Source organism: Tenrec ecaudatus, chromosome 18 (assembly GCF_050624435.1).
Source record: "Tenrec ecaudatus isolate mTenEca1 chromosome 18, mTenEca1.hap1, whole genome shotgun sequence".
Taxonomy (NCBI): domain Eukaryota; kingdom Metazoa; phylum Chordata; class Mammalia; order Afrosoricida; family Tenrecidae; genus Tenrec; species Tenrec ecaudatus.
Window position 1 is genome coordinate 16,054,362 of NC_134547.1, and position 18,850 is coordinate 16,073,211.

General features: G+C 47.0%; 1 protein-coding gene across 1 annotated transcript in view; it reads right to left on the reverse strand.

Moving 5' to 3' along the window:
- The window catches only part of LOC142431616 (cell adhesion molecule CEACAM6-like), a 43,753-nt gene extending 30,153 nt beyond the window's left edge, over window positions 1–13,600 (reverse strand). The window contains exons 1-2 of the mRNA XM_075536635.1: window positions 13,558–13,600; window positions 7,495–7,773 (exon numbers count right to left, since the gene is read on the reverse strand). Coding sequence (XP_075392750.1) covers window positions 7,495–7,773; window positions 13,558–13,600 — 322 coding nt within the window. The remainder of the gene's footprint in view (window positions 1–7,494; window positions 7,774–13,557) is intronic.
- Between the last annotated feature and the right edge of the window lie 5,250 nt (window positions 13,601–18,850).

Below are 18,850 nucleotides of genomic sequence, written 5' to 3' on the forward strand. Positions count from 1 at the left end.
CAGAAGCAACAAAGCCCACATGAAAGAAGCACAACAGCCTGTGTGATCACGAGGTGCTAAAGGTACCAGGTAAAAGACAACATGCAAAAAAAAATATATATATATATATATGTGTATATATATATATATATATGTGTGTGTGTGTGTGTGTGTGTGTGTGTGTATATAAACACACACCATAGTGAATAGTGCAGAGTAGAGACCCAGAGCCCATTTGTCGGCCACTGGAGATCCCCTCATAGAGGGGTTTAGGAGAGGAGATGGGTCAGTCAGGGTGCGATATAGTACCGATGAAGAACACAGCTTTTCCCCAGATCCTGGATGCTTCCTCCCCCCAACTACCATGATCTGAATTCTATCTTGCTGGACTGGATGAGGCAGAGGTTGTACACTGGTGCATATGGGAGCTGGAGGCATAGGGAATCCAGGGTGGATGATACCTTCAGGACCAGGGGTGTGAGGGGCGATACTCGGAGAATAGAGGGTGAGTGGGTTGGAAAGGGGGAACCCATTACAAGGATCCACATGTAACCTCCTCCCTGGGAGACGGATGGCAGAGAAGGGGGCGGGTAGAGAGAGTCTGGATAAGGTAAGTATGACAAAATCCCAATATAAATTATCAAGGGCTCATGAGGGAAGGGGGAGCGGGGAGGGAGGAGGGGAAAAAAAGAGGACCTGATGCAAAGGGTTTAATTGGAGAGCAAATGCTCTGAAATTGATTAGGGCAAAGAATGTACAGATGTGCTTTATACAATTGATGTATGTATATGTATGGATTGTGATAAGACTTGTATGAGCCCCTAATAAAATGTTAAAAAAAATTCCCAGAAGCACAAACAGCAAAAGAAAAATTCAATTGTTAGACATCGTGTCACAGAAGGGTCATAAGGAAGGGACAAGGCAGCCAGGGTGCAGTTTAGCACCGAGGAAACCTACAACATTCCTGTAGTTCTTTAATGCTACCCCCCCCCCCCATCTTGAACCCTGTTTTACTTTACAAAGCCAGCTAGACTAGAGCATGTACACTGGTACAGATAAGAACTCTCAACACACGGAATCCAGGACAGATAAATCCCTCTGGAACAATAATGGAAGTAGTGATACCATAAGGCAGGGGGAAGGTGTTGGGTGCGGGGACCAATTGCAATGATTGATGTATAACAACTCCCTCCCAGGGTGATGAACAACAGAAACATGGGTGAAGGGAGACAGCAGATGGTGTAAGATAGGAAAATAATAGTAATTTATAATTTATCAAGGGTTCATAAGGGTGGGAGGGTGGGGGATGGAGGAAAAAATGAGCTGATATCAAGGGCTCAAGTAGAAAGAAAATGTTTTGAAAAGGATGAGGGCAATATGTACAAATGTGCTTGACACTATGAATGTATATATTGTTATAAGACCTGCAAGAGCCCCAATTCAATGATTTTAAAAAGAAAAAAAAAGAAAATTATTCTGAGTGTGTCTAAGATCTAAGACTATTTGCTGGGTGGGTGACTATTTCTTTTTTTTTTAATTTATTGGGGCTCATACAATTCTTATCACAGTTCATACATATACATACATCAATTGTATAAAGCACATCTGTACAGTCTTTGCCCTAATTATTTTTTTCTCCTCTTTTCTTTTTTTACATTTTATTAGGGACTCATACAACTCTTATCACCATTCATACATATACATACATCAATTGTATAAAGCACATCCATACATTCCCTGCCCCAATCATTCTCAAGGCATTTGCTCTCCACTTAAGCCCCTTGCATCAGGTCCTCTTTTTTTCCCCCTCCCTCCCCTTTTCCCCCTCCCTCATGTGCCCTTGGTAATTTATACATCGTTATTTTGTCATATCTTGCCCTATCCGGAGTCTCCCTTCCCCCCTTCTCTGCTGTCCCTCTCCCAGGGAAGAGGTCACATGTGGAGAGAACTCTATAAGGTGTTAAGGAAAAGCTTGAAGTTCAGTAAGGATTACATTATGATTCATGAAAGTAAGAACATTGAAACATAGGGTTGTCCTGGATAATGAAAATCATATGGCCCACCTAAGAGGGCAGAATTGATCAGAGAGACATTTTGAGGTGCCTTCATTGTGTGAAAGGATTTAGGGTATCAAATTATTAGAAATGGTATTCATGTGTTATCCACCAATCATATATCCATATGTTGTACTGTGGTGGCTTGCATGTTGTTGTGGTCTACCTCTGAAAAAACCTAAGAGAAAACACTACAAATAGCCGTGGTTTTCTTCTGAAACAAATGAGCGATTCAGATTGGAAGATATTCAAAATATGATTAGGCAAGAGCTGCCTCTTCAAATTGGAATTGACCTTAATGTTGACAATAGAGTAAAGCTTTCAGGATCTCCATTTACAGACATGCATGATTTAACATGAGAAGAAACATTTGTAATGTCCATTAATAATCATAACAAGGAATATATGAAATATGAATTACAGAAATGAGAAGTTATTAAATATCAAACAGGATGCATAAAAATCATTTTCTTGGCATTCACGAAGTGCTCTGCTGGTGTAGTGGGCTGTGCATTGGGCTGCCAGCCACAAGGTCAGCAGTTTAATCCACCCATCACTGAGGGAGGAAGTAGACTTCTATTTCTGTAAATAGTTCCAGTGTCGGAAACCCACAGGGGAAATTCTACTCTGTCCTATAGGTAAGCTATGAGTTGGGATAGACTCGATGGCCGAAGGTAGACTGTCTGAAGTAGAACACGCATGAGGATTGGAGGAAGGCTGATGAACAGTGTTCTCTGTGCAGATGACACGCTCTTGGTTGCTGAAAGCAAGGACTGGAAACCCTTGGGAATGAACATCAAATACTGCAGCCTTCAGTACAGATTGCAATTCAATGGGAAGGAATAAACATCCACACCTGATGAACTCAAACACCACAATAAATGGAGAAAAAAATAAAGTTGTCAAGGATTTCCTCTTACTTGGATCAATGCTCATGGAAGCAGCAGTCAAGAAATCAAGGGATGTGTCACAGTGGGAAATCTGAACACCTCTATTTAAAGTTATGGGGAGGCAAAAATGTCACTGACGATTACGGTTTGGCTAATTCAAACTATGGCATTTTCAATAGCCTCATCTGCATGTGAAAACTGCTTAATGAATAAGGAGTATTGGAGAAGAATTGATGGGTCTGAACTGTGGTCAAGGTGAAGAATGTGGAGAAGACTGTGGACAGCCAGAAGAACAAACAAATCTGTCTTGGAGGCGGTACGGCCTGGATGCTCTTGGAAGTGAGGATGGTGTGACTCCATCTCACGTCCTTTGCACATGTCATCAGGAGAGGCCATGCTTGGTAAAGCAGAGGGTGAGCAAGAGAAGAGGAAGACCCTGGGCCTGATGGATTGACACAGTGACTGGCACCACGGTTCAGACATAAGAATTGTGAGGGTGGTGCAGGACCACGTAGGGTTTCTTCTGTTGTGTGTAGGGCCCTTGTGAGTCAGAGCCAACTTGATGGGGCCGAAAACAACAATGAAAACAATAGCAGCAGCAACAGTAGATGCACAAAAGCTGAACCTGGAACAAGGGCTACGGTAGACGAATTGATGCATCACGGTGTTGTCCACATGAAGCTGACCACGGACTGACAGATGTCTGAACACGTCTTTCTTGGGGGTGTCCTTAGAATAAGGCTGGCAGGACCTTATTGCGCATACGTGGCATGCGCTCAGAAGATACCAGTCCCTGGAAAAGGACCCTGTGCTCCGTAATGCAGAGGGTCGGTGACAGAAGAGGAAGACACCCAAGGAGACATAGAGGCTCAAGGCAGCCACAGAGGGCTTCACAGAGCGCCACGGTGCAGCTGTCCTAGGTCTGGGCGGTGTTCTGTCCTGCGGGGTCACTGTGAGCTGGAACTGCCCACGGGCGCCGTCAGCATATGGAGTGTGTTATCATAGGGCATGAGCCATGAGCCTCCCTGGAAGGTAGGGAAATGGATAGGTTTTATACAGGAGACCCTCCCACATGGAACAGAATCTCGCTGAGAGGGCAGTGATGGGCATAGCACCTTGTTCTGGGGTGCTGTGATGAGGAGCACACATGTCTGTGAAAAAGGGCATAAACCTAGGCACATCTGAGGGAAAGCTGGTCCACAGCACACGGCCTGGAAGCTGCTCCAGAGAGACAGGTCCCAGCACCAAGCACAGGCGACTAGACCTTCATATCAGGAAAAGGAGGTTAGTCGAGTTTAAAATGGGTGAAATGTGCTATGGAACAGCGGGCCTGTTCTTGACGTCTGACCCAGTCGTTGGATGAGTGTAGAGCCTAAACCCAGGGTGCACATCATCCTGAACGGCTGTTCCACATTCTGGCACGTCTAATGGTAAGGACACGGTTGACGCTTGTTCTCCTTGTGACACTAGTACACTGAATCTGAGAAGAGTCCTCACAGAGGCTGCTGCTCAGACTGGTAGCTCCAACTTGTGCTATTTCTTCCACAAAAAGAACTTTATATCACCTTGAATTCCATCAGGAACCTGCTAAGCCATAGTATTTTCAATACTAACATGCATATGAAAGATGGCGAAGGAATGAAGATGACAGCAGAATGGGTGATTGGAATGATAGTGTTGGTAAAGTATGTGAACTAGACCATGGACTCCCAGAAGAACAAACAAATCCATCGTGGAAGTACAGGCAGAATGTCTCTTGGAATATTTTGTTGGGTGAGACTTGACCTTCTGTACTTTGGACATAGGATCAGGAAAGACCAGTCCCTGCAGAAGGGCATCATGCTTGCTCACGTAGTGGATGAGTGAAAAAGAGAAAGATCTTCATTGGACTGGATGGTCAAAGTGGCTACACCATAACGATGGTGAAGAGGGTGCAAACCAGGCTAGGTTTGGTTCTGTTGTACATAGAGTCTCTCTCTGTTCACAGAATCTGACAGCAGTTCCCTGGAAGGGTGAGCCTGACAAGTGTAGGTGGTGGAGAACAGGATAGTCGGTATATAGGAGAGGGTTAGGGGAAGAGAGAAATCTGTGTGAAGCAGGGCATTTCTGGGTCAAATGTCTAAGAAGGAAACTGAAGGACATAGAGTAGATGGAACCACACGTGCCTGTGTCAGAGTGCAGTGAGAGCTCTGGTGAATCCACAGAGAGAGCATGGACAGAAGTGTCCAGGAGACTCAGCAGCAGGACCAGCACACTCCTGAAACCCTCCCTCAGTCACGCACCACCGGGTCATCAGAGACCAACTCCTGGGGTAGCTTTAGGAGCAGGAGTCAGAGGGGAGGTCCATGGGTAGGTCCAAACCATCTGGATGGCTATGGTTCCAGGCTTCTAGACTGTCTTGGGAATCTGTAAGAGGTTTCAATCTTTGAAGATTATGGATTATTAGTTCATTTACTTATACCCTGCTTTCTATCTTTATCAAAGAGTAATTGATAAATGTGTTGGATCTGCGTTCATATTCATGTGCACCACGAGGAGTGATAAATCAATGTTCTTTCCTGTATGTTGCAGGATCAATGTGTCTGGGGTTCAATATTGTCTGTCCTATTTATGTGTCAGTATGGTCCATGTCTGTCATGGTAATTATGTAATATTACAATGATATCTCATTGGTGGTTATGTAATATTGCACCCATGATGTGGTCTGCTGTGATCAGCCCATGAGCTGTCAGAGGATTAGTTATTGTCATTGTGGGTGACATCAAGTTGGTTCTGACTCATTGCAACCCCATGTCCAACAGAGCCGACATCGCAGGTCCCACGCTATCCCCACAGTTGCTCCTGTGTTTGAGCCATTGTTGCAGCCACCATGTCATCCAACTTGCTGAGGGCATTCCTCTTTTGCTGCCCCCCCTACTCTACCAAGCAGAGGACTTTCTGCAGGTCTGAGTCTCTCCAGACAACATGTTCAAAGTAGGTGACATTCAGTCTGGCCGTCCTTCCCACTGAGACAGTTGTGTTGCTTCTCTTGGCACCCCTTGGTGATTTCACTATGCATTGCCAGCCCCCAAATCCAAGACATCGATTCTTCTTCACTCTTCCATAATCAGTGTCCACTTTCACATCCATATGAGGCAATGGAAAATACCATGGCTTGGCTCAGGTACAAGTTTGTCCTCAAAGTAACCTCCATACTTTTCAACACATAAAGAAACTTTGAGCAGCAGATTTACCCAATTTAATGTTTCATTTCATAATTGATCTCTGCTTCCATGAGCATTGACTGGGATCCAAGTAAGATGAAATCCTTAACAATTTTTTAATTAAAAATGCCTTTTCTCCATTTATGGTGACGGTGTCTATTGGTTCCATTGTGAGGATTTTTGTATTCTTTAACAGGAATTGTAATCCATACTGATGTTTGAAATCCTTATTCTTCACCTGCAAGTGCTTCAAGTCCTCCTCGCTTTCATCAAGCCAGGCTGTATCATTTGTTTACTGTTGGCTGTTCATAAGCCTTTCTCCAATTCTGATGCAGCATTCTTCTCCATGAAATCCAGCTTTTCTGATGTTTGCTCAGCAGACAGATCTCGCAAGTGTGGTGCAAGACTATGACCCAGATGCACACCCTTCTTGATTTTCAACCATGCACTATTCCTCTGTTCTGTCCCCACAGCTGCTTTTTGATCCATGTACGAGTTCTCAGGAGTTCACTGAAGTCCTCTGGAATTCCCACCCTACTCAAGTCTAACCGTAGTTTGTGATGATGGTAATACTAACTAGTATTTACTGGATATTTCATCTGTTAGCTCCTGTGCAAAGACTTTACAGCTATCTCATTTGACTCACAAAATTAGCCTGTCACACTGGTATCATTCCCATGTTACAAAGGAAAATTTGAGGCTTGGAGTGGTGAAAAACTTATCCAAATCTCATGGCTGATAGAAGATAGATCTAGAATTTGACCCCTAGCCTACCTACATTCAGACCATAATAATAGCAGAAATAAGAACTGAGGACTGCTGGTGTCGTGACTAGAGGTTAGGCTCAGACTGGCATGGTAGTCAGTTTGAATCCACAGGCAATTCCACGGGAGAAAGACTGAACTTTCTACTCTTCTAAACAGTTATTGGCTCAGAAACTTACAGGGGGTCAATACAAGTCAGCATTGACATGATGCCAGCGAGTTTAGAGTTTTAAACATTTGTGGAACACTTTCTATCTGTGGAGTGTTGATAAGTGTGATAAGTTCAATTGACAATCACATTACATCTGTAAACAGTCATGAATCAGCTATTTTTGTCACAATATTCTTGTGAGGAATTTGGGACACAGAGAAATTCAGAATTCTGTGCAAGTTTGCATAATGGATATCCAATTTGGGCTATGAAGCATCAATATCTTATGACTATGTTTGTCCCAGATATTGGGTTCTTGAACCCCTTGCCTTAGTTTTCTATAATTGTCTTTTGACTGATATTCTAGCCCCTGTGACATTGATCCATTTTTCCCACAATTGAGAGAGTTAGTCTGTGCTGAGAAGATGTAGGAGGGGATAAAGAGTCACTCACCTTCCACAGTCAGGATGAGGGAGTCACTTCTGTTGGCACTGCCTGGGTTGGAGACCTCACACTGATACTTCCCAGCATCCTCCATCCTGACAGGGTTTATGGTGAGGGAGCTGTTGTCCTGGGACAGCTTCATCCTCTCCGTGAGCCGCAGTCTTTCACCCTCGTGGAACCAGGAGATGGAGATTCCATTGTGTTTGGTTAGGCAGGTGAAGACCACAGGGCCTGTATGTTCTGAGACTGTGGTGTTGCTGGCCTGGATGGAGGGCTTGGTCAAGGACGCTGTGGAAAGAGAGGAGGTAGCAGAGGGAGGGTCTGTGACTGGGGAACACTATTTACCCAGAAGCTCCCAGCCAGCTTACAGGCCCAGGGTGAGCTCTGAACGTGTCCCAGAGGTTCCTCCTAGCCTTCCCCAGAGGTGGTGTGTCTGTCCATTTTGATCTGTGAGAGCAGGTGGCCCCTCCCCTCACTGGGAAATAGGCGCAGCCCAGGTGCTCTGGAAGCTCAGCACAGGGCTTCTTCCCAGCCCATTGGCCCAACTCCCCTCTATCTCTGGGTGGGATTTTTCTCTGACAGAGGCTGTTATGAGTCTTTCTCCGCTCCTGTGACTATGTTAGAGAGCAACCTGTTTAGTAGGCAGTGCTGTGCATGTGGGGAAGGCAGGCTGCTGGCCCCCTCTAGCTCATGGGCAGGTCAGCTTGACATCCAGATGGGAAGGGTTTCTCTTTTGTTCAACAGGATGTTAGAGACAAGGGACACTGGTGGTAGAGTGGTGACTCCTGTTGTTATCTGCAAGGTCAGAAGTTTGAGACCACCATCTGCTCCTCAGGAGAAAGAAAGGGGTTATAGGCCTATGAAGAGGTGCAGTGTAGGAATCTCACAGGGGAAGTTCTACCTGTTCTACAGGGTAGCTATGTGACAACATCAAGTCCATGAGAGAGAGCTGAGATGTTAGGGACTAGCACAGCCTCAAAATCTTCACTGTTTTAGAAACCAGAGTTTCCCATAAAGAGGATTTCATGATCTGAGAAAGGTTTTGCTTCCAGTCTATGGACTGAGTATCAAGTGAAGAAAATTTGAGAGGGAAGATTTATGTGTTGTTGTTGGGTGACATTGAGTTGTTCCTGACTCAAACAACCCTATTTCCACAGAACCAAACCCACCTGGTCAGGCACACTTCAGTCTTCAAGGGCACGTCCTTGCTTTTCAATACCTTACAGAGGTGTAGTGCAGCAGATTCACCCAATACAGTATATTGCTCTACTTTTAACAAGACTTGGACTCTCAGCTCTGTCTTGACATGAGGCAAATTTAGGAGCACTAGTGACATAGTGTTTAAGTGTTGGGCAGCGACCCGCATGGTTGGCAGTTCAAAACCACCAGCAACTCCATGGGGGGAGGGGAAGTATGGGCTTTCTGTTCTTGTGAACAGTCTCAGAAAGCCACAGGGGTCACTAGGCTTCAGCACTGACTAGATGGCAGTGAGTTTGGTTCTGTGAGAACTGGAAGTGAGTGGGACTGCCTCATGTTTCTGAGTCTGGAATTTCCAACCTTGGAGGGAGTAGTAGCTCTCATTTTTGTATCAGTTCGTATGAGTGGAAAACGTGTGAGTCTTCCTTCTATGAGAAGTTCCTGCTTTCTCAGATTTTACACAGCATAATTTGGCCCTGCCTCTTCCCTCGCATTAAGAACTTGGCGGGTGAATTGACCTCGTTTTCCCAGGACGCTTTGTAGCACACCATGATCCTTTGTGGATGCTCTGTGTCTGTGTCACACTGTTTATCCATGGTGACCCCACAGTCAGGATGCAGCTTCAGATGCATCACCGGAGCTTGGTCCCCTTTCCTACAGCCTGACCTGGCTGGGTTGAGGCATTGATGGCCTGTGTACATGTCAGCTACACACTTGCTGCACACTCCCTGAGCAGAAGAAAGATGGTGTCAGAACTGGGGTGCTGGGTGAGGATAGAGAAGGAGCAGAGCTGTAGCTTGCCCATCACCCCATGGGGGGTTGACCATCCTCTTACAGCAGAACACATGTGAGGCCGTTCAAAGCCTTATTGTATATAGAGTTGCTGACATGCCCGAAAGTGACAGGTTAGTGACAGATTACTTGATCTTGAGGACACTTCTGCTATGAAACTGTCAGCTAGTCCACACCACACCCCACCTATTCTCTCAGCCTGTCCACACCACATCCGCCTATTCTGGGGACTGAGAAAGAGCTCCCCTCTACATTGCAGGATGGACCCAAGGTCTTCCCTAGAAAAAGCAAGGGGAGCCAGCAGTCTCCAGGGATGTAGTGAGATCACTGAGAGACAGAGTTTGGGATTCCTTTTTGTCCAGGAAACATGGAATGAGAATAATTATTTTCAGGTTGTTGGATTTGTTTTCTTGCTCAGAGAACCAGACTGTCTTCCACTCCCTCACTCACAGATGCCGTTCCAGGGAGCCGCTTCCCAGACACTGTGATAGTCTTGACTCTGATTCCACTGAGGATATAAATGAGAAGAAATATTTAATTTCTTCCATATCTGGAAATGATTATCAATAGTTGAAAGATCCAAGATCGTTGGCTGGAAGTACTTTTGATATAGAGAATCTTAGAAGACCCCAGGCTAAGCCCTGCCACCCAGCATAGATGGCAGTACAATAAGAGGAAGATGGTGACGTCAGCTTGAGGTCAGGGGCTCCCTGGTTGGGGAGAGACAGGTGAGCCTGTGGATGGGACAGAATCGATCAGAAGGAAATCCTGAGGTATCTCAATGCAGAAGGAGGAAAGACATCAAACTAGAAGAACTGATGTTAGTCAAGGTATAAGAGGGCCTTGTCAAGGCAAAGGGCATTTATAAATCTCTAAACGCAGGCATGTATCTATAAACATATTTACGTATGATTATGGGAATCAGATCTGTGCATATATTTATAGGTTTAATGTTAAGGTAGCAGATGGACAGTGAGCCTCTCTACTCAAGTACTCCCTCAATGCAAAAACATTTGTTCTATTAAACTGGCATTCCATCATGCTCACCTTCCTGACACGATCACTGAAGACAAAGTGGGTACATAAGCAAATGTGAAGAAAGCTGATGTTGCCTGGCTATCAAAGATAAAGTGTTTGGAGTCTTAAAGGCTTGAAGATAAACAATTGGCCATCAAGCTAGAAGCAACAAAACCCACATGGAAGAAGCACACCAGCCTGTGTGATCACGAGGTTTTTATGGTATGAGGTATTAGACATCAAAAAACAAAAAATCATATCATTGTGAGTGAAGAGGAGTGGAGTGGAGACCCAAAGCCCATCTGTAGGCAACTAGATTTCCCCTTACAGAAGAGTTTCAGGGAGGAGAGGAGCCAGTCAGGGTGCAGTGTAGCAATGATGAAACATACAACTTTCCTCTAGTTCTTTAATGCTCCCTTCCCACCATTATCATGATCCCAATTCTACCTTACAAATCTGGCTAGATGAGAAGATGTGCACTTATACATATAGGAACTGGAAACACAGGGTATCCAGGACAGATAAACTCCTCAGGACCAGTGGTGAGAGTGGTGATACTCAGAGGCATAGAGGGAAGGTAGGGTAGAGAGTGGGGACTGATCACAAGGACCTACATATACCCCTTCCCTGGGGGATGGACAACAGGAAATTGGGTGAAGGGAGACGTCTCACAGTGTAAGACATGACAAAATAATAATACTTTACAAATTATCAAAGGGTTCATAAAGGAGGGAGGCAAGAAGGGAGGGGGGAAATGAGCTGATACGAAGGGTTTGAGTAGAAAGAAAATGTTTTGAGAATGATGACAACAAATGTACAAATGCGCCTGACACAATGGATGGATGGATGGATGAGTGGATTGGTGGATGGATGGATTGTGATAAGAGTTGTAAGCTCCCTCAATTAAATGAAATTTTTAAATGAGGTCCTTGTCCCTAACTCCTCACAGAGAGATTGAGAATCCTTCATTTACTCACTTACTGGTCCCTCCTTCCTTCCTTTAGAGCAGCAGTTTTCAACTCCCTAATTCTGTGACCCTTAACTACAGTTCCTCATGTTGTGGTGACCCCCAACCGTAACATTATTTTCATTGCTACTTCATGAAGCATACATTTCCATTGTTACAAATTGAACATAATTAAAGCATAGTGATTAATCACAAAAACAACCTGTAATTATATATTGTGAAATATTTTTTTCTAATGAAAAATCAATGAAATTTTGCTTTGAACCATGTTGTAACATGGGTAACAGTCTTCATGCCAGGTACTCATACGTGGGCATATCTGTATGTGGGTGGACCTGCCTGGAGATGGATAGAGGAGCGGTATCTTGGTTCCTAAGACACATATTTCTGATGGCCTTAGGCAACCCCTGTGAAAGGGTCTTTTGACCCCCAAAGTGGTCGTGACCCACAGGTTGAGAAGCGCTACTTTAAAGCAAATTTTCCCAGCTGGATCACTTGTGCGTGGGGAGAGAGAGAGCAAAGTCCTCTCCTTTAGCTCTGGTGGGAGAGACACAGCACAGTTCCGTCAGCAAGCACGGGCATGACTCCCCTCCGGTGCGCTTGCACTGTCTCTATAGATGTGGAGGCCTGTGTATGCCTGCCACGTAATGATTATTAGTGCAAGTAACGTCGTTCTCAGGTAAAACAGCACAAACTGTTCATTTGCCTGACCCCTTCCCTGCTCCCCACCCCACCCCCATAAACATCTCTTTCTTCTAACTGGGGGTGTCTAAGAAGAAAGCATCTGAACCTGTGGCTGCTTTCAGGGTCCACTTCCTGAAAAAGGCCGCCCAAGTTGTAGGAACGGTCAGCGTTGAGGTGGCAACCAGATCTTGGCATGAAAGTGATCTGATAATCATGACTAGGGTAGTCAGTTAATGGTCTATCTCTGGTCTCCAAACTGACCCTCAGTGGAAGGACACAGTTTATTATTCACTGACTAGAACAGCTCTTGGAGCTGAGCTCTGGCTCCAGGAGCCCCAAGACTCTGAAGTCAGTCAATTGTTGCTCCTAGTCAGCCCTGCCCAGGGGGTGAATAGGGAATCCTGGTGACTGGCTCCCCAGGCTCAGGAGGCATCAGGCCTAGGACAGGGTGTGGAAAGGCCTTCTGGAGCATGAGTCTGTCTGTGAGGACCCCGCAGTCACTCAGGCCAGGACCTCACCAAATGCTCCAGGGTCACGTTCAGGTCAAGTGCAGCAGGGGGTGGGGGATTGATTGAGTGATCCCCATTTGCTAGGTTAATGCCCCTCAGAGGGTCTTCTCCGCAGGGAATGCCTGCAGGGCACAGATTCAGGAGAGGAATTCTGATGGAACAGCTCAGATCCAGGAGTGGACTAGAGCAGTGAGTGTAGGCCCAGTAAAGGTTCTAGACCTGTCAGTCATTATCTTACAGTAGAGTTAACCCCCTTCCCAGACTCAGATGTCAGGGAAGAATTACTCACGGAATACATGGATCTGTCCAGTCAGTTTCTCAGGGAATCCAGTTGTCTTTATTATGTGTAGTGAGTAGGCTCCTGTGTCTGCCAGGGTGACATGCTGCAGCAGCAGGGACCCATTGGGGTATATTTTCTCTCGACCAGTGTGGGCTGGCCCTTCAGTAGTGGTTTTACTTGTTACTTCATATGTTGCAATTCCATCCTTGGGATCTATGTTGTCCCCTTTGTACCAGTTGTAGAATATAGCCTCTGCTCGTGAAGGATTGCGGAGGAGAACATCCTGTCCTTCAGCAGCAGCTCGGGGCATGGATTCAATGGAGAGTTGGGCTGTGGTGGGCAGGCCCCATGAGAGTAACAGGGAGACTAGGAGGGAAGAGAGAGAAAGTGAGATCAGCATATGGACTATGCTGTTGGGAGGGAGAGCCGGGCCCTTGAGTCTGAGCAGCTCTCTCAGCTCTTGGAGCTCAAGGGAGTGAGCTTCCCTCGCTCAGCACTGATGACCGCCTTTGAGCCTGTGATGTTCTCTTTTTCTCATTCTCTCCCCCAGGCGTCTGCAGGGCTCACTCACTGCCTCAGGGACCTGCTCACACTCAGTGGAATCCTTGGGATTGGTATCCACAGACCTCTGTCCCCACGTCCGTCCCGTCTCTGCTCTGTGTCCTCCATGGTGCAAATCAACATGTGAGATCACATGCAAATCTATTTTCTTGTGTATCTCCCCCCCACCCTTGATGTGAGCCTCATGAAGGCGGGGGTGGGCTGTACCCCTAATACCTTCAAAGGGCTGTACCCCTAATACCTACAATCCCTTCCCCACCACAGCAGGATCAGTGAAGGCTCTCTGGACATCCTGGTGTTTCCTTGCCTGTTCCTGAGATGCACTGGCAAGGACAGTATTTAGAGTACCTTGACCAGGCTTTCCCTAGCTACCACATTGACATACATTAAAAAATAAAGTTATCAGTTTAAAAAATGCATTATTCAGGGATGATTAATTTGGGAAACATCCTGCACTTGAGGTGTTACCCCCCCCCTTATCAGTTCTCATGGTGCAATGGGGGATGCGTTGGGCCGCCAACCACAAGGGCAGCAGTTTGAACCCACCAGCTGTGCCTCGGGAGCAAGAAGGCGCTTTCTGCTCCAGGAAAGATTCACAGCCTTGGAAACTCAAAGGGGCAGCTCTCCTCTGTGCTGCAGAATCTCTGTCAGTCAGAGCTGACTTGAAAGCAGCACATTTGTCCTTTTCTTTTATGCTTCTTAACCAATTTTAGTTCCTTGCCATTTTCTGTTCTGCCCCACCTCCCTCTTCTGCATCCTCTCTACTCTCTCAGGAGCTTTCTGTCACCTCCCAGACTCATGACCTCCTGGAGAGACTCCAGCCCATCTCTGTTCTCCCACTCTCCCCACCCCAGGGAATTGTCTCTTACCTGTGAGCAGTGCCCCCTGCCAGGAGCTGTGCCCTCTGCTGGGAGTGACTGAGGGGGGCTCCATGGGTCCCTGCTGCTGCTCTCTGCTCCCTCTGTGGGAAGAACTTCGGCCCCAGAGCTGCTCACAAAGCTGGTGCCCCAGAGGTGTCAGCTCTGCTGTCCTTCCTTCCTCTGAGCACCAAGCCTCCTCTTGGGGCGGGGCTTCCCCAGGTCATGTGGGCTGGGGGCGGGGTCTATTCTTGGAGGCCTCTTTTCCCCTCCCTTTTCATTTCTGTTTCTAAGCTTCCCTCATTCCCTTCTGTCTGCACTGTAGCTTTCCTGGCAATTGCTGCTGCCTCTGACTTCTCAGCCCTGACTGTCCCCACCTCATCCCTCCTGGTTGCTGGGGTGAGTCCAGTGCTGGGGCCTGGGCCTCCAGGGCTGTGTCTTCTTACAGTTTGGGGCAGGGGCACAGTTGTTCCTCCCATGGAGTTCTCTCTCAACACCAGTTGGCTTTTCCCTTCAGAGCAGGAGCTCCAGGGGGGACATCAGGGCCTTTGTCACTGAGAATTGTGCAGCAGAGTCACTTTATACAGTGCCCAGCCATCCAGGTGATGCCTTAACAAGCCGCTTCAGCAGCTACATGGTTAATGTAGAGGATGCCCTGCTGAGCTGATAGCCAGTGATCTGGTTGGTAGGTTAACTTCTGGACCTCTCCTGTGGGCACCGTAGTCAGAAAGGCAAGAGACCAAACTCGCTGTCCTCAAATTGGCTGTGACTCACCCCGCCCCTATAGAGGGAGTCGGAGATGGTAAATCTTCCTGGGAGCAGAGAGCAGCATCTTCCTCCACCGGGGAGTTTCACCAGCTTGTCCTCTGCTTCCTGACACAGAGACTAAGAATCTGGGGTCCAGGAGGGAGTTGCCATTCCTGAGGGATGACAGGGGATATTTCCTGAGGGTCCTGAAGAGAGAAGACTGGTGATGGCAGGTTGTGGGCTATGGGTCCCATGTCGTCAGGGTGATGTTTCAGTGGGGTCCTCTCTCTGGTATCTGTTGGCTGAGTAGTGGTCAGAGCCCATCTGTGGTTTCTCTGACTGTCCGGGCATCCTGTGTCATTGTCCAGGTGAGGGGCTATGCCCGCCTTGCCTTCCCCATGGGTGGGCCCGTGCAGAGTGAGGAGCTGCACAGACACCCCTGCAGCACAAGGGCCCTGAGTCTCAGGCAGGAGACACAGGGCAGAGCTGACCTGGAGGAGGAGCTCTTCTGGGTCTGTGGGCGGAAAAGATGGAAACCAGTCTCTGCTTCCCCGTCTCTAGGGAATAGCAGTGCCCCTTTCTCAGGGGAAATACTTTCCCCCTGTGTTATGTCTCCCTCAGGGGGGCCTGAAGACACCTGTGGCGAATAGCTGTTGGGGCCACAGGGATGCAGCCCAGGCTCCAAAGGACATGACCTGGTCCTCACCCTGGGCAAGATGACCTTTCACCTCCAGGTTGGGGGTCAAGCTCAGATTCTGTTCCCTGCAGGGCTGCAGGCTGCTCTGGCTCCACCCTAGGCTAGGGTGCACCCTAAGGAGCAGGTGGAAGGTGTTCAGAAGACTGTTGGGTCTCGTGTCTGGAGGGCTGTTCGCCCAGGTGGATGTCCTGCCCAAGAGTACTTTTCTGTCCCCAAGGCTTTAAGTCAGGGGCTTGGTGAGGTGTTTTCAGCTGCCCTAGAGAAACATGACCTGGGAAGTTGTCCCCACCTGCCCTACTCTTTTTCTTGCAATGTTTCCATACATCGCAGTGCTGGACCATCGCCTCCAGGTGATCCATGTCTATCATTTGCGAGTAACCTATCCACAGGGCTGATCACTGGAGCATTCTCCCAACTAGGACGCTGGGATCCTGGGAGGTTCCTATTAGGGAAGAGGAATGCCTGTTGGGTTAACACCTCTGAGATGGAAGGAGAGGTGAATCCTATGAAATCCTGTCTTCAGTCTGTGTTGTGAGTTCTTATCCCAAGACTCCTTGGAACTGGGAACAGGAATCAGCAAACCCAAACCAAGCATCCCCACAGATCAGGGACCCTTTGTGGTGGGGAGACTCACCCTAACTGCTTTGTGGCCACTAACAAGTTACAGATCACAGCCCTGGGTTAGTTGTCTTGGAACTAACTAAGTCTCTGTGCTCATTGTCAGGTGGGGCTGCTCCTTCATAACATGTTGAGGATTAAAAGGCCCACGTTCCTGGACAGTCCTGGGCACTTACTGGCTTCCTCCGGTGTGGATGCTGCTGGGTCTGTGGAATGTGCTCCGACCCTCAGCAGTCTGTATGGGAGGTGACGTGGTTCCTTTTCCTCCATTAAATAAATGTTTATTGCACATCTGTTACATGTCAGATCCTGGGTTAGGCCCCGGGGTCCACACTTAAGACATGAGGTTGGAACGAGTGAGTCATGATAATGGCTATGAAGGATGCCTCTCTGGGGACCTGAGCAGGTCTGGCGATCACAGAGAGCTTCTCCCACCTGGGAAGGGCCCTCTTGAGTGAGTCCTGAGCATGAGGGGATGTCATCAAGGGAAGGAGGGAGGTTGTGGAATGAGGAGCCTGGTGCAGTGGGAAGGGCCCTGAGGTGGGCAGAGCGTGGGTGGATGGAGGAGCTGACAGCTTCTAGGGTTGGTGGGTTCAGAGTTTGGAGGACTGGGGACTGAGTTCTTAGTTCTCAGATCCTGCTGGCCAGTAGTAGTGGGTGAGGTTGTAAGCTGTAAATGGCTTTGCTGTCCTCTGCTGGACAAGTAGAAAATATGGAATTAAAAATCTTATCTCTTAAAAAAGTTATTGTAAAATTCACACAACATACAGTGGTTATCTGAAGATGAGATAAAAATAAAATTTTTAGGTCAAAATGTGTCAGAGGATACACTGAGACACTTTATAATGATAAAAATGTCACTTCATGAAGCATGTATAGCAATTTTAAATATAAGAGGGGTCTTCAAAACATTTGTGGAAAGTGTATTATAACTGTGTTCGTTCTAGGTAGACTAGAGAAACAAACCCACAGAACCTCATATGTACATAAGAGAGAGCCTTATTTATTTATAATGGTTTTATTAGGGGCTAATACAGCTCTTATCACAATCCATACATGTATCAATTGTATAAAGCACATTTGTATATTCTTTGCCCTCATCATTCTAAAAACATTTGCTCTCTACTTAAGCCCTTGGCATCAGGTCCTCATTTTTCCCCTTCCCTCCCCGTTCCCCCTCCCTCATCGTGCCCTGCCCGACGTCTTCCTTCACCCACTGTTTGGTTGTCCGTCCCCCAGAGAGGAGGTCACATGTAGATCCTTGTGATCAGTTCCCTCTTTCCAATCTACCCTCCCTCCACCCTCCCAGTATCACCACTCACACACTGTTCCTTAAGGGATCATCGTCCTGGATTCCCTGTTTCCCGTTCCTATCTGTACCAGTGTACATCCTCTGCTCTAGTCAGATTTTTAAGGTAGAATTATGGGATTATGATAGTGGGTGGGTGGGGGAAGCATTTAGGAACTAGAGGAAAGTTGTATGTTTCATTGTTGCTACATCACACCCAGACTGGCTCATCTCCTCCCCGAGACCCCTCTGCAAGGGGATCTCCAGTGGCCGACAAATGGGCTTTGGGTTTCCACTCTGCACTCCTCCCCTCATTCACTGTGGTAGGATTTTTTGTTCTGATGATGCCTAATACCTGATCTCTTCAACACCTCGTGATCGCACAGGCTGGTGTGCTTCTTTCATGTAGGCTTTGTTGCTTCTGAGCTAGATGGCTGCTTGACTACCTTTAAGCCTTTAAGACCCCAGATGCCAGATCTTTTGAGAGCCAGGCACCATCAGCTTTCTTTGCCACATTTGCTTATGCACCCATTTGTCTTCAGTGGTTGTGTTAGGAAGGTGAGCATCATAGAATGCCAATTTAATAGAAGAAAGTATTCTTGCATTGAGGAAATACTTGACTGGAGGCCCCATGTCCTTCTGCTACCTTAATACTAAACCTATAAATATATGCACATAGATCTATTTTCCCACCCTCATATATAAATATATTTGCATAAGTACATGTCTTTATCTAGATCTAAGAGAGTTTTATATAAAGGGTAAGTGTACATTAAGAAAGCATCCCAACCCAGTGCTGTCTAAACCTGTAAGTCCAACATTAGCCCACATGTCTGACACCGATCTACAAAGTCCTCCTTAATCTCACAAAACACATGCAATGATGCTGACTGCAGGAGGAAAGCCCAGTCAGTGAGTGTGTAAGCATCTCAGTGCTGGCAGGGGTCTCCACACATCTACTTCAGCACCCGGGGATGCATCAGGGTAGGTTCGTGTGGCTTCTCCTCAGGGATGTCTTGCAAGAAGTGAGTCTTGCCAGGTGAAGCAGGGAGCTGCAACCTGGTCTGACCATTAAAGAGCAAGAGACCAGAGAAAACAGAAGGGTGAGGCTCACCGAGCCATTTATCTCTCTGCTTTTCAATTAATCCCAC